Here is a 23,514-nt window from a genome sequence, read left to right on the forward strand (position 1 = left end):
TTTTGGGAGATTGGTCTCCAGATATAGCCTCTATAAAAGCAGAAGGTAATAAGCCTTTTAAAATAAGCTTGTTGTTCCATTCTACAAGCACTCTGGGGTTGAAACCATGGCATATAGAACAATCTTCCTGAAGACTTCCGGTCTCGGACAGTACACACACACAGTGTGGGTATCAGAGATGGGAAGTTTGTACTCAAACTTAATACATTTTTTAAACCCAGCAGGGTCTTTTTCTGCCATAACAAAAACTATAAAAAAAAGAAAATAGGCAAAATATAAGAAAGAATAGACAGATTTTAAAATATAAGAAAGACTAGATAGTTTTTTTATATCAGGAAAATTATTTTATTTATTTATTTTTATTTAACATTTGTTTACCAGGAAAGTCAGACTGGACACAGGTCCTTTTTCAGCAGAAGCCCGGGGAGAAAAGCTCCATGAGTAACAGTAAATTTTCATGCACATATTACAATAATCAAAAAGTATAAAGTAAACAAAATGTAGTATACATAATAACATACATTTTGACAACAAAACATAGGCTTTGAACACAGCTAGTACTATTTGTATGTATGACTTATGTCAAGATATAAGTGGTTGGTAGGAACAGAGGATTAAACACCGGGGGAGAAGTTGGATATGTTCTGGGTACACTGTGATGTATCAGAGCACTCATGAGGGGTTAGTACAGGAACATAGCCACTTATTTTTTAGTTAAATGAAAAGAAGAACTAGAAAAACTACAGGCAAAGGTGGTAAAAAGGGGCTACACCAAGTGTAGAAAGAAAGTAGATACTAACAATAGTATTTACGAGGTATGTCCTGTATGACAACCCAAAAAAGGGAAAGAAATACTAACAACATTTTGGAAATACTCAGGTAAGGGACAGGAAAAAAAATTAAGAATTGAAGAGAAATAAGAAAAGTATCTAGACTTGAAATTATAATGAAACACTTATCTGACAAATGGTCAAATGCCAAGGTCAACCACGTCTTTCGCATAAAATGGCGAACGAGATCATGGTTGGTGCATTATGGGTAAGGGAGAAGCTCGAGAGTTTTTTGGTTGCCACGAACTTTAGCAACGGAGAGGTGAGATCCGAGGGATCGGATCTAAACCCATCAGTTGAGGACAGAATGAAAATTTACATCATCAAATAGTTTTTTTTTTTTTGTTGCGAGTTCTCTGATGATAGAAATAGTGCTTTCAAAGAACAAGAGTGGAGTAGTTTTGCCTATAACACTTAATTATTCTAATGCAGAGGTAATGCTACCTTGGAAATGGAAGGATTTTTCTTTTATCCAAGTTGTCAGAATCTTGCTGGCTTGAATAAATAAGGAGTGTGGGGGGGAATGGGACAAAAAAACAAAAATGGGGTGCAAGGGGACATGACCCCCAAAAATATTTTAACTTATTTACATTTTAGGTGAATTCTATTTTTCATAATTAATATCTGATGGCATCAACTTCACTGAAGCCTGTTTTGACAATGAGCACTAGAACGGTAACCACCATTAAATACTGCCTGCCAGTGATTGCCAATTAAAAAATTACATTACAAGACAAACTTTTTATAAGAGAAATCAATCTGAATCAGTTTTGACATTTTGGAATAGTCTAGAAAGAAACTTTTACCCTGTATTTTCTGCAGAACTCATCAATTGAATCAATTTCTGATCCCTGCACTTGTCGAAACGCAGCTTTGTACTGAACAAGCAATCGGGAACAAGCCCCGGTGTATCTGTGAATGACAAATACAAATTACAAAAAAAATCACAAAGACAGACACCATTTTATAGTGCAGTAATTTGGGCATTTTCAAAATCACGTTTTGCTGCAGATATAAATACAACAGTTTTACATACAAGCTTACCAATTTTACTAGAACCTAAACAGGATGTGTGCAATTTCTAGCCATTGCAACAGACAATTCTTTGGCTAGTTACTTGGGTTACTTTTTGCATCTTGCCATTGTTATGTCTTTACAGTTTGCTAAACTACACTGTTACTTTATTTTTTTTTAATTTATGTATCTTTCCCCAGCTGAGCCTGAAAATGGTTTATTGAGATCAGTGCTCTAGACTGGTTAATTAATGCACAACAAACAAAAAATGAAATGTATGGAAATCAGCAACCAAAATAAATAAAGTTTACAGACAGCAAAAGGACATGGCGGTTCAACAGGATTTTAACATCAAAATGAAGTGAACTGGGGGAGGTCATTAACCAGAGTAACACATACAGACATTTTTATGGAAATGTGTATAATATTAACACTAAACACTATTCTCACAACTTTGCAAAACCATAAGAGAGAACTGTAAATAAAATAATCTAAATGCACCATGAACAGATTACAAAAAAGCATCCCACTGCATCTCCTGTTCATGGATAATGGGATACTTACAGATGTATTAATATAAACCCTACATTCATTAGTTACATTGCAGTGACTGTGAAACAGTGACAAGCCACTTTGCAACTGAACCATGATTAAAAAAGGAAATATATATATATATATATATATATATATATATATATATAGAAACACTTTATAATCCCGAAATACTGAAATGTCGAATTTCAGTATCTCGAGACTATAAAGTCTAAGTTTTGAAATAGCAAAATGCATAATCGCGAATTCAAATATCTCAAATTCTCAGTTATGGCTTTACGCTACATAATGTCTAGGGTTGTAGTTAGGTGTAATGTCAGGTAAGTGAGTCTTTTGTAAGGGTTTTGGGTGGGAGTTTGAGTGTACGTGAGTGTGCGGATATGTGTGATGTGTGTTTATGTGTGTGATATGTGTTTGTGTATGCTTTTGTTTTCTGTTTGTGCGATCTCGGAGTTAGTATATATAAGTAGGGGGGTGTAGCCCCCCCATGTGGCTGGTGCAGGGAGGCTTGCTCCCCTGCTTATTTGTGATGTAGATTTGTGGATGTGTATTGTTTTGTTTAATTTGTGGTGTGTGTGTGTTGTGGTATATGTGTGGTCCGGTGTTTGCTGTGTTTTTGGCGTTTTACATTTTGCGGTTTTGGGCTTTCTGTGTTGTGTGGACTCGATTTCATGGTCTCGACAAGTTGAAATTCGAGATTATGAAGTGAATCTATATAGATATATCTATATATATCTATTTATATATATATATATATATATCTACATATCTATATCTATATATATATATATATATATATATATATATATATATATATATATATATATATATATATATATCCCAAGGATAAAATTGGGGATATTCCTCAGTGATTCTTTGCCAACCCTGCTTTATTTTGTACTTTGTTGTTAACCCATAGTTATAGCCTATCTTCCAGAAACAAACATTGTTCAAACACATCTCATGTACTTTTTACTGTATAGTTCATCAGATGAGGATCTGAAAGCAAACTACAAATGTTTGTTTCAGATGGTATAAGAATGACATTTCATCAAGCATATAAAGTCATTCGAACAGGAGAGAGAGTATACATATATGGAGATAGATGAAAGGTCAACAGTAAAACATGAGCAAATGAGAACAAAGCTCAGTACAGAACACTTCAGAAAACTAAAGACAATACTGAAAACTGCCTGGACATATAGAAGTGAAGTCCAAGCTATAAATAAATGTGCTCGTCTTCTTCTTACTTGCAGCTTTGGTGTGCTTGTCTGGCCTCAAAACTGCATTTAATCAGTTGAATAAAAAAACAGCTCCATAGTTATCAAGTGATATATATATATATATATATATATATATATATATATATATATATATATATATATATATATATATAAAGCTAGTGCATGCAAGGATTATACATTTGTCACTCTGAAGGCGCTATGTTTCCCCTTGAAAATGACTACACAGGTCTGTAACTGTGGGACTACAAACATATTTTCCAACCTCAATAGATCTCAACACAGTGAGAGTTCTAAAGCATGATGAGAAGTCATCTAAGATGACACCTTTGCTAAGCTTAATAGAAGCATTTTGGACATGAGTGAAATGGAAATCAAAGCAGAAGTGGATGAGAATCAGACAGCAACTGAAAATGCTAAAAAACAAATGAAAGAATCTAAAGAAAAGGAGCAGAAGGAAAGGAAAGAAAACTGGAAAGTTCACAAATATAGTGAAAAAAGTACAACATTCTAAAACAATCACATGCTGACCAAGAACACATTTATTGTTAGCGCTTTTGTCTACTACAATCAGTAAACCTCTTCAGACATCAACCTTTCATTCACAGAAGTTTAAATAGGATGTGTAACTATGACATCACTTCCTGAAATTCTTAAAGCTGCATTCCCCATAAAATTCAGTTGTCACTGCAAATGTTATGACTCCTAGTGTAACCTTCTTTGTTCCCTTACTAAACCATTTTACTCCTACTCTACTCTATCTTGTATGACCATCTTGCTCTAGTCCTAGCTCCTTTATTCTGCTCCCCTTTAATTCCTGTTCTGTTTCTGACATTTATTCACTCTCATTCTTATTTTCTGCTCCCTTTACACTTTTACTGTCTCTGACCAATTGTTTTCTCATTCTCTTCTATTTTTCAGCTCAGATAGACATCCGTATATATATAAAAAAAAAAAAAGGCTGCCCCTGCTCTCCTACTGCTGTATCCCAACTTCCTTGGACTTTCATACCTAAAGACCTGAGAAATCCTCCCTTCAGTCTACGAGGACAGCCTTTCTAAATTCATCTAAAGTGTAGGTGTTATCCCACAGTTTCACTGTTAAATCCTTCACTGCATTTTCTTTAATTTATTATTGTTTTACTGGCTTGCACACTCACACGGACATCCCCTACCGTTCTTTTCCTAATCATATTTTAGGCAGTCAAACGTGATTCCCTTATTTTGCCATTAGATGGCAGTGTATCACAAGTAAACCAACCTCTACTATAATTAAACAGAAAGGAGAATGCTGTTGTCTTTCGGCTTTTCCTGGTTAGGGGTCGCCACAGCAGAACTCCGGTCCTCTAATGATTGGCAGTAGATTTTGACGAACGCCGAGGTGTCAGCTCAACCTTCAACCTTCAACGAAGGCATGCCCATTTACGCATGTCTTTCAAACGTCCACCCAACCGGGGGGAGGACATGCAGACCCCACACAGAAGGCACTCCCTGCACTCCAGCTGAGAATCGAACGGGAAAAAGTACAGTTTTGTACCTACCATAAATGTAGATGTCCGATAGATATGCAACTGCAGTCATAACATATGGGTTGTCCTGCCTCAGGCAGCCCTCGGTCGGCCGGATTCCAAAGTCTGGGTCCGACGTGGCTGATGTCGATTTCTCTCACGCCAGGCGGCTGGAGTACATAAGCATCAGCCGACGCCATTTTCTTAAGTGTTTCTTGCCCCAGATGCCAGGTGCCCTCCAAGGAAGGCTGTAACCAAATTGGAAGACAAAACAGGATTCCAGACAAATAAATGAGCAATAAACAGATACACCATAACAGATATCCCCAGCTAAGAGAAACAGGGATAGGAGTGGACCCTAGGCATACAGGGGTATGGAGGGAGGGAAGCCGACTGCAGTTAGATATCTATCGGACATCTACATTTATGGTGGGTACAAAACTGTACTATGTCCTTCAAGAATGCAACTGCAGTCATAACATATGGGTAGAATACCATGCAGCTTAGCTGGGGAGGAGGAATGCTCTAGGAAAAGATGGTGTGGCAATCAAACCCTGCAGGACTGCCAAGCAAAGCCTGCTCTAGATCTGGAGTATAGAGGAGATTGTAGTGTTTGGAGAATGTATGCACAGAGCTCCATGTAGCAGCTTCTAGAATGTCCTTAGTAGGTACCCTCTTTAAGACTGCTGTAGAGGTGGCTGTAGCTCTGGTGGAATGTGGTCTGACATTGTCTGGAACAGTCTTTCCATGGAAGGAATAACAGAATCTGATGCAATGTCCAATCCATTTTGAAATAGTCTGTTTTGAAATTGCTTTTCCTTGGACTGCAGGGGCGTAAGCTACAAAAAGTTGTTCAGACTTCCTACTGGTCTTGGATCTGTCCAGGTAGTATCGAAGTTGTCTGTGAATGTCCAAGGTATGTAACAATCTTTCCCACTTATCCTCAGGATTGGGGAAGAAAGCAGGCAGATGAATAGCTTGATTTAAAGAAACCCTAGATACCACCTTTAGCATAAAAGTAGGGTTGGTCCTTAATGAAACTCTGTCTCTGTGGAAAATTATGAACGGTGGTATTGCCATTAGGGCCTGTAGTTCCAAAACCCTTCTTGCTGAAGTAATAGCCAACAGGAAAGCTGTCTTCCATGAGAGAAATTGCAAGTCAACTGAAGCTGCTGGCTCAAAAGGAGGTAGAGTCAGTTTTTCTAGGACAAAATTGAGGTCCCAGGCTGGCACTGGGGCCTTTCTTGGTGGCTTAATGTTCTTGATTCCCCTGAGAAATTGCCTTAGCAAAGGATGTGAAAAGACAGGCGGATCAGTGTTATATCTAGCTGAAATAGCTGATGCATGTATCTTTATGGAAGAATATGAGAGGCCATTCTTTAGCATATCTGCCAAATATTCCAGGATGAGTGGGATGTTCAACAATGATGCATCATGTCCCTTGCTGGTATTCCAAATGCTGAATCTCTTCCATTTTGCTAAGTAAACCTTTCTGGTGGATGGTCTCGAGCTCTGTTAGTATCCGCTGAACTTCCTTGGAGAGAGATAGGTTGAGGTTATTCATGGGATCTCTCAGCCTGTTAGCTGCAGTGTCTGAAGGTTTGGATGCACTGTTCTGAAGTTGTGTTGAGTCAAAAGTAGAGGCCATTGGGGAAGGGCCCACTTCCTGGTGGACAGATGCCCGCAGTAGTGGATACCAGTGTTGTCTTGGCCAGTCCTGAGCTATTAGGATCCCCTGGGTCTCTGCTTTGATCTTTAGTAATACTGAGGTCATCAGTGGCAGAGGTGGGAATGCATAGATTTTTAGGAGATTCCAGTTGAATGAGAGAGCATCTATTTTCCAAGCTTGTGGATGGTATGTCCTTGAGCAGAATTTTTGGTAGATGATGGTTGAGGTGAGAGGCAAATAGATCTACTGGCCTGCTCCATGTCAAGTGAGCTGTGTGAAGATCTTCGGATGTAACCTTCACTCGTGTGGATCTGTGAAAATCCTGCTTAGGCTGTCCCACAGCACATTTGTCTTTGCCTGAACAAACTGGGATTGTAACTGAATGTTTAGGCTCAGTGATTTCTCCCAAAGATGCATTGTCAGTCTGCAAAGGGGTAAGAATGGGTGCCCTTGCTTGTTTACATACCACATCACAGTGGTGTTGTCTGTCCAGATCAGTAAATGGCCTTGTTGAAGTTGGTGTTGAAAGGCCTCGATGGCATGCATTACCGCCAGCATTTCCTTTTGGTTTATATGCAGATGTGTTTCCTTTGGAGACCATTGTCCTTGTATACACCCGTTTTCCATAAAAGCCTAAATCACAAGGTCTGAGGCTGCCTGTGGTCCTCACCCTCCTCTGCTCTAAATGAGAGCACATGTAGTAGATCTTCGCCTGGCAGCCATTTCTCCAAAACCTGGTTGCCATGATCAATTTACTGTATAATTACAAAAGATAGAATGGTGGGTGGAGAATGTCTCTCTCATCCTCCTGTTATTTTTAAATATAAACCTCTACTTCTCCCAACTTATCAATGCCACAACCAGACTTTCCAAGGACTTCTCCACTGGAAGTACCCTTGATTGGATTTTACTTGCTCATCCTCACAAGATCTCCGATAGTGGTGTACTTCCCGACCCACTCAACGATCACCTTTGCCCACCGTCTTTCCCCCTGCTTACAACTATCCCACACCTATATCTCACTTTAACCCCAATACATTCATAAACTTGCCTAAAGAAATAAACTGGAACCCACTAAATACTTTATCCTCAGATAACGCCATTACCAACTTTAATACAACTTTCCTAAACTTGTTAGATTCCTTGGCCCCACTGAAAACAAAACGCATTAAAAGTAAATCAGTACCTTGGCTAACCAAAGACACCTTAAGCATCATGTGGCTCCGAGATAAAGCTTAGAAACGCTACCACAAAAACAAAACTATATCCACCCTTAATGAGTATAAAATACTTTGAAACAAAGTAAAAAAAATGTATTATTTCAGACTAAAAATCCTATTTTTCCACACTCCACACCAATCACAATAGAAACCCCCAAAAATTCTGGGATAGAATCTCCTCTCTCATTAAGCCAGGTAAAACAGAAAACCCCATCCCCGATCCAAATGCTGCCGATATAGACCTAGCAACCCAGTTGAATTCTTTCTTCATCGATTCCATAGCCAAACATCTACCTTCACCAACAATCCTACTTCCAAACCCCTACCTTCACCTACCCCCCTCCTACTCTTGTACCTCCACCTCTCAACCTCCTCCCTTCTCCATAAATTCCATCCCTATATCTACTATAAAAAAATCTTCTTCAAAACCTGAAACCAACCTCTAATGCCCCTGATCAAGTCCCCTCCTAATTCTTAAAGACAGCAGCAGAAGCCATAGCCCTTCCCATCTACATTCTAATAAACCGATCAATCACAGAAGGCTATGTACCCCAACCCTGGAAAAAGGCCTTTATTATTCCACTCCATAAAGGGGGTAATAACAATAACACCCCAAACTTTCGACCTGTCGCCATCTTATCCTCCATTTCTAAACTTCTTGAAAAATGCATCCACCTTCAACTTTTACCCTATCTCACAAATAACCACCTTCTAACTCCCACGCAACACAGATTCAGACCTGGCCATAGTACTATCCACTGCTCTCCTCTCCTTCCTAGAAACCATTAACAAGGCCCGTGACTCCGGCCATATTGTATCCACCCTTCTACCAGACCTTTCAAAGGCCTCCGACACCATCTCTCACAACCTTCTTCTTACCAAACTCTATAAACTAAATCTTTCTCCTTCCTCTATCAACTGGTTTACAAGTTACCTCTCAAATAGGCAACAAGCAGTAAAGTGGAAAACAGCTACATCCCCATTCCTCAACACTCCTACAGGAGTACCCCAGGGTTCAATTCTAGGTCCACTGCTATTTAACATTTTCATAAACTACTTCTATCAGACATCCCTAATGCTAGTCTCATCCAATACGTCGACAATTCAGCTATAATCTGTTCAGTCACCTCCATCTCCATACTAACAAAATTAACTCAAGATGACTTCTCCTCCACTGAAAAATGGAAGATAGACAACCACCTAGCACTTAATGCCTCCAAAACCAAACTCATGATATTTACCCCTTCCAAAACCACCTCCCGAGACAAAAATAGAAGTTATGTTCTTACCATAACGTTCCATGTTAGTTGTCTTCTTCTCGCCTTCTTCTTGCTGGATGGGTTCGGAGCCGACCTCGGCTCCGACTCGGCCACTCTAAAAGCTCGAGAGTTGGTTCCACCGGCTCGAGGCTCCCCTTATATCCCACAATGCTAGGCGAGAGTTACCTCAGATCTCATTTGTAAGCTAACCCCAGCTTATAATATTTACAGAATAACTCTAAACAGAGTCCACCTCTAACAACAGGGAGAAAGAAGGGTGACCTACATCCTGATTCAGGAGATATGCAAGCAGCATATGTCTAAGAAAGAGGTGGTAGAAAGAGAGGTCACAATCACAACTCCTCTAGGTCTGTCCAGGCCAGGGGAAGGAGGGTGGGCGCAAGAAGAAGGCGAGAAGAAGACAACTAACATGGAACGTTATGGTAAGAACATAACTTCTATATGTTAAGTTGTCTATCTCGCCTTCATTCTTGCTGGATGGGACCGTCCCTAGCACCTTGTCCCGGTGGCCTAACGGAACAGACTCCTGAGAACAGTGGAACCAAAGTTAGCTCTATGCCTAGAAGCCAAATCCAACTTATAATGAGAAATGAAAGTGTGAGGAGTAGCCCAAGTAGCCGCTGCACAAATGGTGTCAATAGGCAGTCTGTCTTGGAAGGCTAAGGAAGTAGCCAAAGCTCTTGTAGAATGGGCCTTAGGTTTATTAGGCAGCTTTGGTGTCTAATCTCATAAACAAGGGTAATCAGAGATGTAAGCCATCTAGATAATGATACCTTTGAAACTGAAAGTCCCTTTCTGCCTTCTGCATAGGAGACAAACAGTTGGTCAGATTTTCTGAATTGTTTTGTTCTATCCAAATAGTACCTCAACTGACGATGAACATCTAGCCAGTGTAATTTTTGTTCAGACCTATTGGAATATTCTGGAAAAAAGACAGGGAGGTCAATGCTTTGATTTAGATTTGACGTCGAGACTACCTTAGGTAAAAAGGACGGGTTGGTTCGTAAGGATACCCTGTCCTTATGGAACAATAGATAAGGAGGTCGACAGCTGAGTGCATGAAGTTCTGAGACTCTTCTAGCTGAAGTAATAGCTACCAGAAAGAGAGTCTTCCATGATAGCAATTTTAAAGAACAGGATGCTGCAGGTTCGAAAGGGGTAGAATCAAAGAAGTAAGAACTAAATTTAGGTCCCAAGGAGAAGGAGGATTTCTTATAGGAGGTCTGAGAAGAAAAACTCCTTTCAAAAAGGCTTTGCAAAGCTTGTGGGACATTAAGGCAGACTCAGAAATACCCACATGAAAGTTAGCGATAGCTGCCAATTGAACTTTAAGAGTAGAAGGGATGAACCTGCATGGAAGAGTTCAGCTAGAAAATCAAGGACTATTTGGATGGAAGCAGTGAAAGGATCTATGTCCCTTCCTTGAGCCCAAAATGTGAAACGCTTCCACTTACTCAAGTAAATCTTCCTAGTGGAAGATTTATGGGAAGCTATCAAAATATCTCGAACAGAGTGAGATAATTGAGGAAGCCTGGCTAAGGTTGGAACTGGAGGAACCAAGCAGTGAGGTTCAGAGAGGGAGGAGCGATGTAACTGACTCGATTGATGGATCAAAAGATCTGGAACTAGGTCCAGATGCCAAGGTCGCTCCAGTAGAAATTGATGTAGAAAGGGGAACCACACCTGTCGAGGCCAGTAAGGAGCAATGAGGATCAACGAGGCCTTCTGAGCGATAGCTTTCTGTATCACTTGAGAGATTAGTGGGAAGGGAGGAAATGCATACAGAAGTCCCCGGGGCCAAACTTGGACTAGAGCGTCTCTGCTGGGTTGGCCTGGTAAAAGGAATAGGGTGAAATAATGTCTGCACTTGCTGTTTTGGGGAGTAGCAAAAAGATCGCAGCAAGGCTGACCCCACTTGAGAAAAATCTCTCTCACAACAGAGTCTTTCAGAGACCACTCGTGAGGCATGAGGGATAGCTCTGCTCAATTTGTCCGCTATTTGATTGGACTTCCCGGGGATGTGCGTTGCTATCAAAAAACGCTGAGAAGAAATCGCCCATTGCCACAATCTGAGTGCTTCTCGACACAGGGGGTAGGACCTGGTTCCGCCTTGTTTGTTGATGTACCACACTACAGACATATTGTCTGTCTGGATTGCAATCGTTCCCAAGAGGAGAGAGTCTTGAAGGGCTTGCAACGCTAAAAGCACTGCTCTTATCTCCAGAACATTTATGTGCAAGTGGCATTCGTCTGGTTGCCATGTGCCCTGGACCGTCCTGCCCTGATAATGCCCCCCCCACCCGATCAGGGAGGCATCCGTTGTCAGAGTAGCAACCGGAGGGGGAGGAACAAAGGGTCTTCCCAACCAGAGCTGAGGGGAAGACATCCACCACATGAGATGATTTCTGCACGCCTGCGTGATCATAATGGTGTGGGACATTGGAAGTTGCTGGTATGACCATTGTGTAAAGAGCATCCATTGAAGGATTCGCATGTGGAATCTGGCTAATGGAAGCAGAGGTATGGCAGCCGCCATAATTCCCAACACTTTCAGAACTAACCTGGCTTTGATTCTGTTGTTGTTGAAAAGGAATGAGACCAGTCTGTGTATGTCTGTTATTCTCCGATCTGTTAGCCTCGCAGACATGTCTACTGTGTCTAGATTTGCCTATGTAGGTAATAGTACGACAAGGCGACAAAACAGACTTTTCGCAATTTATTGAAATGCCTAACTTTTGACAAATGCGAAAAGTGTAATCCCTGGCCATCAGAAGGAGATGCTTGGTGGGAGCTGTGAGGAGCCAGTCGTCCAAATATGGAAACACCTGGAATCCTTGTCGTCTCAGGTGAGAAGCTACCACTGCCATGCATTTGGTAAACACCGGGGCAGTGGTGAGACCAAAGGGCAGGGCCCTGAATTGAAAATGACTGGTTCCCAGCCTGAAGCGGAGGAATCTTCTGGGCGTCTGTTCATTTTATGTGATAGTACGCATCCTGAAGGTCTATAGAGCACATCCAGTTTCCTTTTCCCAATAGGGAAGGATGGACTGCAGCGTGACCATCCGAAATCTTGTTTTCTTGACTGATCTGTTCAAGATACTGAGATCCAAAATTGGTCTCAGTCCCTGTTTTCTTTGGAACTAAAAAGAACCTTGAGTAGATTCCGGATCCTTGTTGGTCTGCTGGCACTGGCTGAATTGCTCTTTTTGCAAGCAGTTTTGAAATTTCCAAAGCTGCTAGATCCCTTTGAGCAGGTGGAACATCTGGAAGGGATTTTTGACTGATTTGGAAAGCGAAGAAAGGGGATAGAATAGCCTTCGGAAATGATGGACTGTACCCATTTGTCTTGAGTCAGGGATAGCCAGGCTTCTGGGTACAGTGACAATCTTCCCCCGACTGCCTCCGAAGATGGGCAGTCGGGCAACACCTCAGGGTTGCTGAAAGGGCTTGTCAGGGAAGGCTTTCCGATTGCCCTGGTTCTGCGGACCCCCCCTGCCCCTAGGGCGACGTCTACCATTGTTATTCCCACCTCTGCCTTTGGTAGGAAAACGACTCTGTGCGTCAGGCAAAGTCCCTTGAGATTGTTTACGGAACCACATCTTTCCACCCTTCTGGCCTTTGGGGTAAGGCCTGGAAGGAGTCAAAAAACGGACTCCGACGGCAGAAAGGGTCTTGCCATCATCTGGAAGGGATTTTTTTGATTGTTTCGGAATGCGAAGAAAGGGGATAGAATAGCCTTCGGAAATGATGGACTGTACCCATTTGTCTTGAGTCAGGGATAGCCAGGCTTTTGGGTACAGTGACAACCTTCCCCCGACTGCCTCCGAAGGTGGGCAGCCGGGCAACACCTCAGGGATGCTGAAAGGGCTTATTAGAGAAGGCTTCTCGATTGCCCTGGTTCTCTGGAGCCCCTGCCTCGAGGCGGCGTCTACCATTGTTATTCCCGCCTCTGCCTCTGGCGGGTAACGACTTTGCGCCAGGCGAAGTCCCTTGATTTTGTTTATGGAACCACATTTTCCCACTTTTCTGGCCTTTGGGGTAAGGCCTAGAAGGAGTAGAAAAACGGACTCCGATGGCAGAAAGAGTCTTGCCATCAGTCTCGCACCTAGTCAAGGTTTCTTTCACTTGAGGACCAAAGAGAGATGATCCATCAAACGGGAGTTAGTGAAAGACGCCTTGAAGGGGTCCGCAAAATTGCATAGCCGCATCCAGGCATGCCTACGTAAGGCCACACCTGTCCCTGCGGACCTACTCGCTCCATCAGCCGCATAAGAAAGGAGGCGCATGGAGGAGTTGGCTATGGAGTTAAGGGTAGCCAGCTGAGTGTTCATTTTATCTTGAAACCCCGCAGCTGTAGTATCCTTCAACATGTCACTCGCTTCTTTAATCAAGTCCCTTTGAAGACGAGTGAAATGGCACAGGTAGTTCAGCGAACGCATAGTAAATGTCGCTGACGAAAACATCCGCTTCCCGTACCTGTCCATGGAACTAGATTCCTTGTTAGGTGGATGGACAGGTACTGAAGGATCAGCTAGTTCCTTGTTAGTGGCAGCAGCTACCACCATAGCATCCACAGAAACTCCTTTTGTCAAGAACTGCTTGTCTGCTGGTGCCGTTATGAATTTGGAGGGTCTCCTGGGAGTGGGGTCCACTGAATCAGGAGCCGTCCATGCCTTTTAGCAACCACCTGCATGAGGGGGTCAAAGGGGGATACCCAGGAGGTGGAAGGGCGAGAGCCAACGCCTCAAGATATACAGATTCATCCTCCGAAGGGTTAAGGGCTGGCCAATTTCCCCTCTGCTTCAGGATCTCTAGAATGTCTGCAAAGAGACATCTTCAGAAGGGAACGGGGGGAACCCTCGGAATCATCTAAATCTGTATCAGATGTGATTGACTCAGGTGAGTCAATGTGTTTCCTCTTACACTTCCTCTTCCGAGGAGGCTCTTCTGCCAAGTCAGGAGAGGCCTCGAAGAGGATGAGATCCCACAGGGGTTCCTGAGGAGCTGGCTCTCTGCGGTCCGGGATGAGGGAGTGAGTCGACTTGACCTGAGGCACCGAGAGGGAGGGGCGGACGGCGCTGACTGTGGGGTAGAGCCAGGCTCTAACACACTCCGCATGACCTCGAAGCACCCCTGTCAGGCAAAGCCAGAGGTCCCCGCTCCGAGAAGCTGAGAACCCCGCTCGGCACCGACAGTGATGGCTCCGAGGCCGATGTCGGAGCCGAACTCACCAGCCCAAGCTCCGAGAGGAAGAGCGGGGTCGGACAAGGGTCCGATGCCACTCACACCCTCGGAGCCGACGAGGGAAGTCCGGTGCCGAGATTCTTCCAAGGAAGAAATCGGAGCCGACGACGGAGCCGAAGACAATTGTATCGGCTCCGACGCTATCACAGTCTCGGTTCCGACACGACCCGGCTCCGAGCTCAAGAGAGTCGAAGGAGGAATATATTGATGGACAGGGGCAGGCATCGACTGATGAGTCGGGCTCTGAAGCATCTGGGCCAGTGCCTCGGACTTAAGAAGTCGACTCACTACCCTCTGAAGGTCATGATCCGACAACCTCGATGACCTAGAGGAGTGAGATCTTTGGCTCCATTCAGACAGCAGGGGAGATCCTGGAGCCGAATGAACGGAGCCAAGGGATGGTGACCTGGACCTCTTCCTAGTTGTCGGCTCCGAAGGTCTGGTCGGAGCCGACACGGGAATTTCTAATACCTCGGCTCCAGCTGGAGCCGAGGGAACCACAGAAACTGTGGACTGAGACTCATCGGCTCCAGCCGGAGCCGATGTAGGCAGAGGTTTAGAAGCCTTAGGTCTTGGCTCAGTTGTCGGAGCCGAAGACCTAGATGCCTTGGAGGGCTTCCCTGAAGACACAGTTAGGGAATCCTCTGGCTTGAGTAAGCCTCTTAAAATTAACTTATTTTTTTCTTTCCTGCAGGACCCTGGGGCTGAAGCCATGGCAAACAGCACAGGAGTCCTGCAGGTGCAAAGGTCCCAGACAGTAGACACAAGAAGTGTGAGCGTCTGTCAGAGACATTTTCTGACAGCACGCATCACACTTCTTGAATCCGGAGACCTTTGCTTCTTTAGACATCTCAAAGGTGTAATCACACACACAGTCACAAACACACTGATTACACCCTGTCTAGTTTAACTTAAAATAAAACAACTATCTAGGTTTTAATTTAAGAAAAAAATAACACACACACACTCCACTAGGGAAAGAAAAAGGCCTGTAGGCCCAGGAAAGAACTTAAAGTTCTTGTGGGGAAAAAACAGGAATTTTTAAGAAGGGGATAAGAATTCCTCTAAACTAAGGGAAATAAGTATAAATATTAAAATTAAAGGGGTTTTAATACACTAACTTTACAAGAAAGTCACTTACCAAGAACCGGTAGAAAACCAACACCTCGATCGCTGTAGCGGCAAACGCGATCTGGGGTAACTCTCGCCTAGCATTGTGGGATATAAGGGGAGCCTCGAGCCGGTGGAACCAACTCTCGAGCTTTTAGAGTGGCCGAGTCGGAGCCGAGGTCGGCTCCGAACCCATCCAGCAAGAATGAAGGCGAGATAGATAACTTAACATACACTTTTATCACCAGCCAGAACAATATGCCTCTCGAAACAGTATCTAATGCAAAATTACTAGGAGTCCTAATCCTCCTAAAGTGAGAAAATTATTGATGCTATTAGATCTATGGAGGGTGTAAGAAATCTTTGTAGAACCCCTAATATTTAATTTAGAAGAATTATGTCAAAGAAATGGTGGTACATAATGGTTTTGTTTCATCATGTGAAGAGTTAAATTTACAACTCTCTGAATGTGGCACCTTCCCTTGTGGAAGGTGCTCAGTTTACCCTAATACCACTAAATGCTTTGGAAGAATTAATGGTGTAAAATTTTGTTTTACTTCTGTTTTTTCATGTATGACTAAGTCAGTGAAATATGCATTATCTTGCCCTTGCAATTTGTTTTATATAGGGGAGACTAAAAGAATATTTAAGCTACGGCTATAAGAACTTATCAGGGACATAAAAAATAATGCTATGAGTCCTATAGCCTTACATTTTTATATTTGTCACAAAAGTGATTTTTCACTGTTAAGAGCTTGTAGTTTTGGAACATATTTCAGAAACGGATGAAGGATTAATAAAGAAATTACTGTACAAAGAAACTTTATATATTTCAAAATTTAACACACTATCTCCAAAAGGTTTAAATAATGAATGTAACTGGAGGGTGTTTCTTTAAAATGTATATATTATTGTTTTTTATCTGATGGTTAATTGATTAGATGATTGTTTAATTAATTGTACTGAATTAAATATATATGTGTGTGTGTGTGTGTGTGTGTATATATATATATATATATATATATATATATATATATGGATGTATTGTGTTGAATATTTTTGTAACTCCAGGAAGGCTGTGCCGAGGCGTCAGAGTGTTATTCAGTGTGAATAAATTATTTATTATAAGATTAGTGGCATCGTTTTCGCTGGTTTTGTAGTCTGGGGTGTATCCCTAATGCTAGTCTCATCCAATACACCGACAATTCAACTATAATCTGTACCGCCACCTCCATCTCCATACTAACAAAATTAACTCAAGATGACTTCTCCTCCACTGAAAAATGGATGCTAGACAACCACCTAGCACTTAATGCTTCTAAAACCAAACTCATGACATTTACCCCTTCCAAAACCACTTCCCGAGACAAAAACACTTTATCACCAGTCAGAACAATATGCCTCTCGAAATAGTATATAATGCAAAATTACTAGGAGTCCTCATCAATGACCAGATCAAGTTTGATACCCACCTACAAGTAAATATAAAAAGTCATAAGAAACATGGCATGTTCTATCGTCACAATCGTTACATCTCTCCCTCTACTAAGCTTATTCTCTCTACTACATACCTCATCCCATCCCTGCTATATGGTGGCCCACTCCTTGCTAACCTACAATCCTCCCTCAAGACAAAACTCATCTCCTGTTGCTATAAAATTTCAAAATTCACAACAGGCCACAGTTCTACACACCACTGTATTGCCCTTCATAAACTGAATTGGCTAGAGCTACCCAATTACCTCTCCTATATTCAACTTATCCAAGCACACAAACTTATCTTCAGTCCCTCTCTCTGCTCCTCCCTTGCCATTACCCTTAAAATGCATCAATCTGATAAGACTCCTAAGATCTAACTCCCAAAATCTGATCGAGCTGCATAAACCTTCCCGCCCACCAGGCAAACATCTTCTGTCCTTCTCTCTAGCTCACCTCTGGAATTCACTCCCACCTCTTATCCATACCACTGGCAGCCTTTCTTCCTTCAAAACTTTACTTCACTCCCACCTAACATCCCACTGGGAATGCTCCTGTTCCCATCCTACATAAAGTTCCCCAACTTAAGCTATATTCCAAGAGCTTTATGCATGTATAAATGTCCTCCTATTGTTTTTGACTATGTTAAGCAATTGATGGAAATAAACTTTCTATACAACCTTTTTCATTTATTTTATTTATTTATTTTACATTTGTTAACCGGGAGAGTTAAACTGGATATAGGTCCATTTTCAGTGGAGCCCCAGGGAGAAAAGCTCCATAGCAATTTTAACATATAAGATGGCAAGTATAACAAAAAGGCACATTTGACAACATACATAAGGCACATTTCTTAGCATTAGAGAATATGGATGTACAATAGTCTTCTTGTCAATGATGAGACTTTCATCTAAACATATGGACAATAAAAGCCTATAGTTACAACATTACTCTGGTTGATAATAGCATAAAATAATGAATTACTAGCCAGGGGTGATACAGGAGTATAGCCTATTATTCAGGAAGTGTATTTTGAGTAGTTTCTTGAATTGGGTTGAGGAGTTGTTACTAATTATATGGGCAGGAGGAGAGTTCCAGATTTTAGAGATGCAGTGGCTGTAGACAGATTTACCTGCATCATAGTTAAATTTAGTTACCTTAAGGAGGTGTTGGTTGCTTGATCTTAAGGATCTGGTAGCAGTGTAGGGTTGAAGTAGTTGTAGGGCTGGGGTGTTGTCTGAGTGATGTAATACTTTGTGTGAGAGTGATAGTTGATTGACTTGAAGTATTAGCGGGAGTTCTAACCAGCTGAGTTTTTGCGGCTTTCGTAATGATGGGCCCTAGAAGGTGAACCTGGAGCAAATCTAGCTATCTTATTGTAAGAGCTGTCAAGTTTGTTTAGGTCAGTTTTTCGGAGATTGGCAAGCACAGGGGAGGCATAGAGTAAGGTGGATAGCAGGTGTGTTACCTGGCTGTAGTCAATTTGGAAAGGTTGGAGAGAAATTGTTTGTTGCGATAGAGTAGACCCAGTTTTTTATGAACTTTTTTTATGGTCTAGGAACTGTGAATGTCAAACTTAAGGTGACTGTCAATTTCCAGGCCTAGCAGTTTGGCGTGATTGGTAGGGGAGATGGTGTTGTGAGGAGATTGCAAAGTTATATGAGGGGGGGAAAGATTTGTGAGGGCTGCAGAGGAGTAGTTTTGTTTTAGCTTGGTTTAGAATGAGGTTCTGGTTGGTGATCCATGTTTTGGCTAGGGAAAAGCATTCTTGTGTTTGGGAGAATCGAGGGTATTGGCTGTGCAGATTATGGTGGTATTGTCTACATATTGGACTATTGAGGCTTTGGGAATGGTGGATGGAAGCTGATTAGTAAACAGAGTGAAGAGCAATGTTCCCAGGATAGAGCCTTGGGGTACCCCTATGAAGATAGGCAATAAGGGAGAGAGTTGGTTTTGCCATTTTACAGCTTGCTGCCTACTATCTAGATAGCTCTTAAACCAAGAAATAGCAGAGATGCTAAGGTTTGGGGTGGACAGTGAGTAAAGCAGTTTGTCATGGCTGACCATGTCAAAAGCTTTGGATAAATCTAAGAGTGTAGCAGATACAAGCAGTCCATTATTTCTGTGGTTATTGACGGTGTTAGTAAATGATGTAAGCGTGGTGGTGCTGTGGAAGGGTCTGAAACTGTGTTGCTGTGTGGATAGCAATTTGTTTTCTAGGAGGTACTTCACCAATTACATGTGGACAACACTCTCTAGAAGTTTTGACAGGGGGGACACTATGGCTATAGGGTGATAGCTAAGTGGAGTTATATAAGATATTTTCCAAAGCTGGGGTACTTTGCACTCAGAGATAGATCTGTTTATTAGTATGGAGACAGGATAGGCTATGGATTTAGCGGCTAACTGTAGATATTCTGTTGGTAGTTTATCAGGCTGTGGCACTGGGTTGAAGGTAAAGATGGGGTGCTTGATATCCGTTTTGGGTGGAAAGGGTGTTTTTGCTGGGGTGGGGTTGTTGGGGGTCAGTTGGTTGTTAGCTAGGGTTTGGATAGTTTCTGTAAAGAATTTGTTAAACTGTGTGGGGATACTGTCTTGGTTATTCACTATTTTGGGGGTGGTTGTCTTACCTGGCTGTAGTACAGAGTTGATTGCAGCCTAAAACGTTTTGGGTTGTTTATATATTTATTCTGGATATTTTGGTAGTAGGAGATTTTGTCTGTTTTGATAAGTTGTTTGGATTTGTTGCTTAGTTCAACGTATGTCTGTTTATCTATTTGAGATCTACTTTTACGATAGTTTATCAAGGCTTTGTTTCTATTTTTGCAGACTGTTTTAGTATCTAAAGTTAGCCAGGTGTCATGTTTAGTTCTGATTCTTATGGTTCTGGGGGGGAGCGTGATGGTTAAGTACGTTTGAAAAGGTAGTACTGAAGTATAGTACTGCTTCATCAAGGTCTAAATTTTTTAGGGGGGGTCCAGTTACACTTTCTTAGATCATCGTTAAAGTTGAGTAGGATGAAGTGTTTTTTGTTCCTAATTTCACGCACAGTTACTTGAGTCAGTTGGGGAGTTTTGCTTCTTAGTAGAAATGTAGTTTGGTGGTCGCTGAGGGTGTCTGGCAGGCACCCGGCGTGAGATATTTGGCAAGGATGAGATATAAGTATCCAGTCTAGTATAGACTGACATTTGGTTCTCTTGTCTGTTCTAGTTGGGGAAGTTATAAGTTGGGTTAGTCCATGCAAGTTAATGTGGGAGAGAGGATTTTGACTGGAGCAGTTGTGCCAGTCAATATTAAGGTCACCTAATAGGATGTTTTCTTGGGGGAGGGAGTTAGATATCCAATCTAGGAGTTTTTTTTGTAATGGGAATATTGTTGCCTGGAGGGATATAACATCCTATGATATTGAGGTACTTATTTGGGTTAAGTTTTAGTTTAGTATGGGTGAGTTCAATGTTTTCAAGGTCTGGGATTGTGATGTCTAGTTTTTCTAGGTTAAGGTAAGTTTTGTATAGTATGGCTACTCCCCCACCCCTTTTAACTACTCTGTCATTTCGGATTATATTGTAGCCTGGTGCTGTGATTTCATTATCGTGGATGTCTGGCTTTAGCCAGGTCTCAGTCACTATCATAACATCTGGATGGTAAAAGGAGATTAAGGAATGGAGGTCATGGACTTTATTTGAGATACTTCTAACATTTAGATTTATGAGGAGGAGTGAGTTTGTGGGTCTGTGGAGTAGGGTGTAATTTAGGTTGGGAGTTAGTGTGTCTGGATTGAATGGGCCTGAGTTGGGATGTATGTCACCACTGAATATGAGTGCAGTTTGCAGGTGTAAATAAAGTTTGACTAACTTACTGATGATTTTTGTGTGCTTTAGAGTAGTGTGGGATTATCTGTGAGATGGGTGTATTTTGTGTCTGAGGTGGTGGATACGGGTGATGTGATAGTGGTGTGGGGTTAGATTAGTACAAGGCTTAGGGTTTGGAGTGTTGAGGGTTGTAACTTTGTAATTAACTTGAGTTTGATAACTGGTAATGGAGGTTAGCAGTATGAGAGAAGAGATACAAAATGTATATAGTAGGAGTTGTGGATATGAGGGTTTTGACAGTGGAATCAGGAGTCAACCCAATTACAATTAACACTGTGATAAAACAGGTTGATTAAGAGTATAATAATTACTGGCAAAATATGACCCAGAATGTCTAATTGTGAAAAATATTAAACACAAGCACTTGAATATATGCATATATAGAATAATAAAGACATACTGCAACATTCGTCATGGCGAAAATCAACTATAAAATTGCCAGGTCAAAAAGAACTCAAAAGTATATGGCTAAAACGTTCCCAATATCCAAAACAAATTCTCATTATATTTCAAAAATACTTAGAATGACATTCACATAAGTTTTGCAATAAACACACCAAATAACTGCTGAAACCAAATAAAATGTTATACGAGGACTATTATGCCTCAGCTATGCAAATCCACATAAATATTACAGTCCAAACCACTTGTAATGCCAAATGATATGGCGATATGATGTAATCAGTTCACCACAGCTAGACACATCCAGATCTGCAGAAACAGTTCAGGCAGGCTTGAAGTACCTAACAATAAACAAGTGTTATCTCCAATTGCAAAAATCCCAAAGGTAGATATACTAAATATATTGAAAAATCACATATGTCCCAAACACTAACAAAATATTTAAAAAAATATATAAAGTTTTAAATAGCGTGCATACCCATTAGGCAGATGCACACTGGAAAAACAGTTCAGCAAGTCTCAAACCTCATTACAAATTGGTAGAATATCAGCTATTAATCCAACTGGAACACATCCATATTAACAACAAGAAAAACAATTCAGCAAGCCTCAAACATCAAGAAAAAAGGTAGAATATAGCCGTTAGACAAACTGGAACCCATCCACATTAGCAACAGCAGCTACAGCTTGAACAGGCTTCAAGTTACTCCTGTTCTTACAAGGTCCACCTACACAGCAGGTTGCAAGCTTTCTTCGTTTTTTAACAAATAAGACAAATGGTAGTAAATTGCTGGCACATATAAGGACTTCTTGTTTGACAGGTCTTGTAATAATCTCTGCATTTCATCTGAAAAGATGTTTATTGCATTTCTGCTTCCATTTGTTTCTGCTATTGCACGATGGAACTGTTGTAGGACAGCATTCAATTCAGAAGATTGTTACAAAGTTCGATATTCAGCCACATGAAGACACTCTTTCAAAGAGTAAAACTCATCTTAATAAGCAATTAACTTTTATTTTCCATTTTTCCATGCAGTATCTGTTTTGGGTAGCTATTTCATCTGTCGTTCAGGTAATGCAGAAAGAAACAACCAATGTTACCCTAACTCCCAAATGCACATTAGGGACGCTACAGAATGAATTGTTTAGTAGCGGAGAGTCATGAAATAAAACCAGAAACAAAATCGCAACACATATCACTCTTAGCTCAAAGTCTCCCTAACACCATTCGGGTAAGTACCTGTCTCCCATGTCACATGTAGTCCTTCTCCAGCAAAGACTGCACACCTACATTCAGCATCCTTTGTGAATACTCTGTTGACAGACAGCAGACCACATAAAACTGATCTGTTCTTACAGCTGTGTCTGACCAAAATGAAATGAAGGAATTTCTATGCAGACCTCAAAGTCTCATGTGCCAAAACACATATATTATATACAGCCATACATCCATCAAGGCACCCTCTACAAAGAGAAGCATGAACCTCAAATAGACAATGTCCAAAATTTGTGTATTGTACATGTTTATTAAAGTTAGTGAAATCCAGTACAGGATGAAATCCTCCACCCCCAACAGAACAAAACAAAGGCAGGAGCAAAAATCCTCTGCTTCCTTCCAAAGGAGGGACAGTCTCTCAATCTTTTTTAAAGATCTCTCTGCTTTTGCATTTGACTAATACCATTTACCTGTATTGCTGTACTTTCTATTGTTATAACTTGCTTCTATTAACTAATTTGTATTTTTTTTTTTTTTTTTTACTGTAGCTTTTCTCCCCAGGACTCCACTGAAAATGGGCTCCTTGTGGCCCAATGGATCATCCTGGCAAACAAACTGCAAATACAAATAAAATAAAGAAAAATTAAAAAATTACAAACTTCAACCAACAAACTGTCCAATTGAACTGAATACTAATAAAGGAGTCAAACTATGTAAATAAGTACATACAAACCCTGCACTCACAAGCTCTTTTACTCCTTTTCTATTCATGCACCCCTCCTTACTGTCATAGTCACTTAATACAAACGACACCCTACCCTTATCATTACCCCTTTAATGCTTTAATCTGAGTTCTCTATACCGAGACTGGTGTTTTACTA

At 41.4% G+C, this 23,514-nt stretch overlaps 1 protein-coding gene across 2 annotated transcripts in view; it reads right to left on the reverse strand.

The window, feature by feature from the left end:
• VPS28 (VPS28 subunit of ESCRT-I) overlaps positions 1-23,514 on the reverse strand; it is an 870,107-nt gene that overhangs the window by 519,612 nt on the left and 326,981 nt on the right. For both annotated transcript variants that reach the window (XM_044067388.1, XM_044067387.1), the window contains exon 6: positions 1,637-1,742. In XM_044067388.1, the coding sequence (XP_043923323.1) occupies positions 1,637-1,742 (106 nt within the window). The remainder of the gene's footprint in view (positions 1-1,636; positions 1,743-23,514) is intronic.

This window comes from Protopterus annectens, chromosome 3.part1 (assembly GCF_019279795.1).
Source record: "Protopterus annectens isolate FY-2018-M chromosome 3.part1, PAN1.0, whole genome shotgun sequence".
NCBI lineage: Eukaryota > Metazoa > Chordata > Ceratodontiformes > Protopteridae > Protopterus > Protopterus annectens.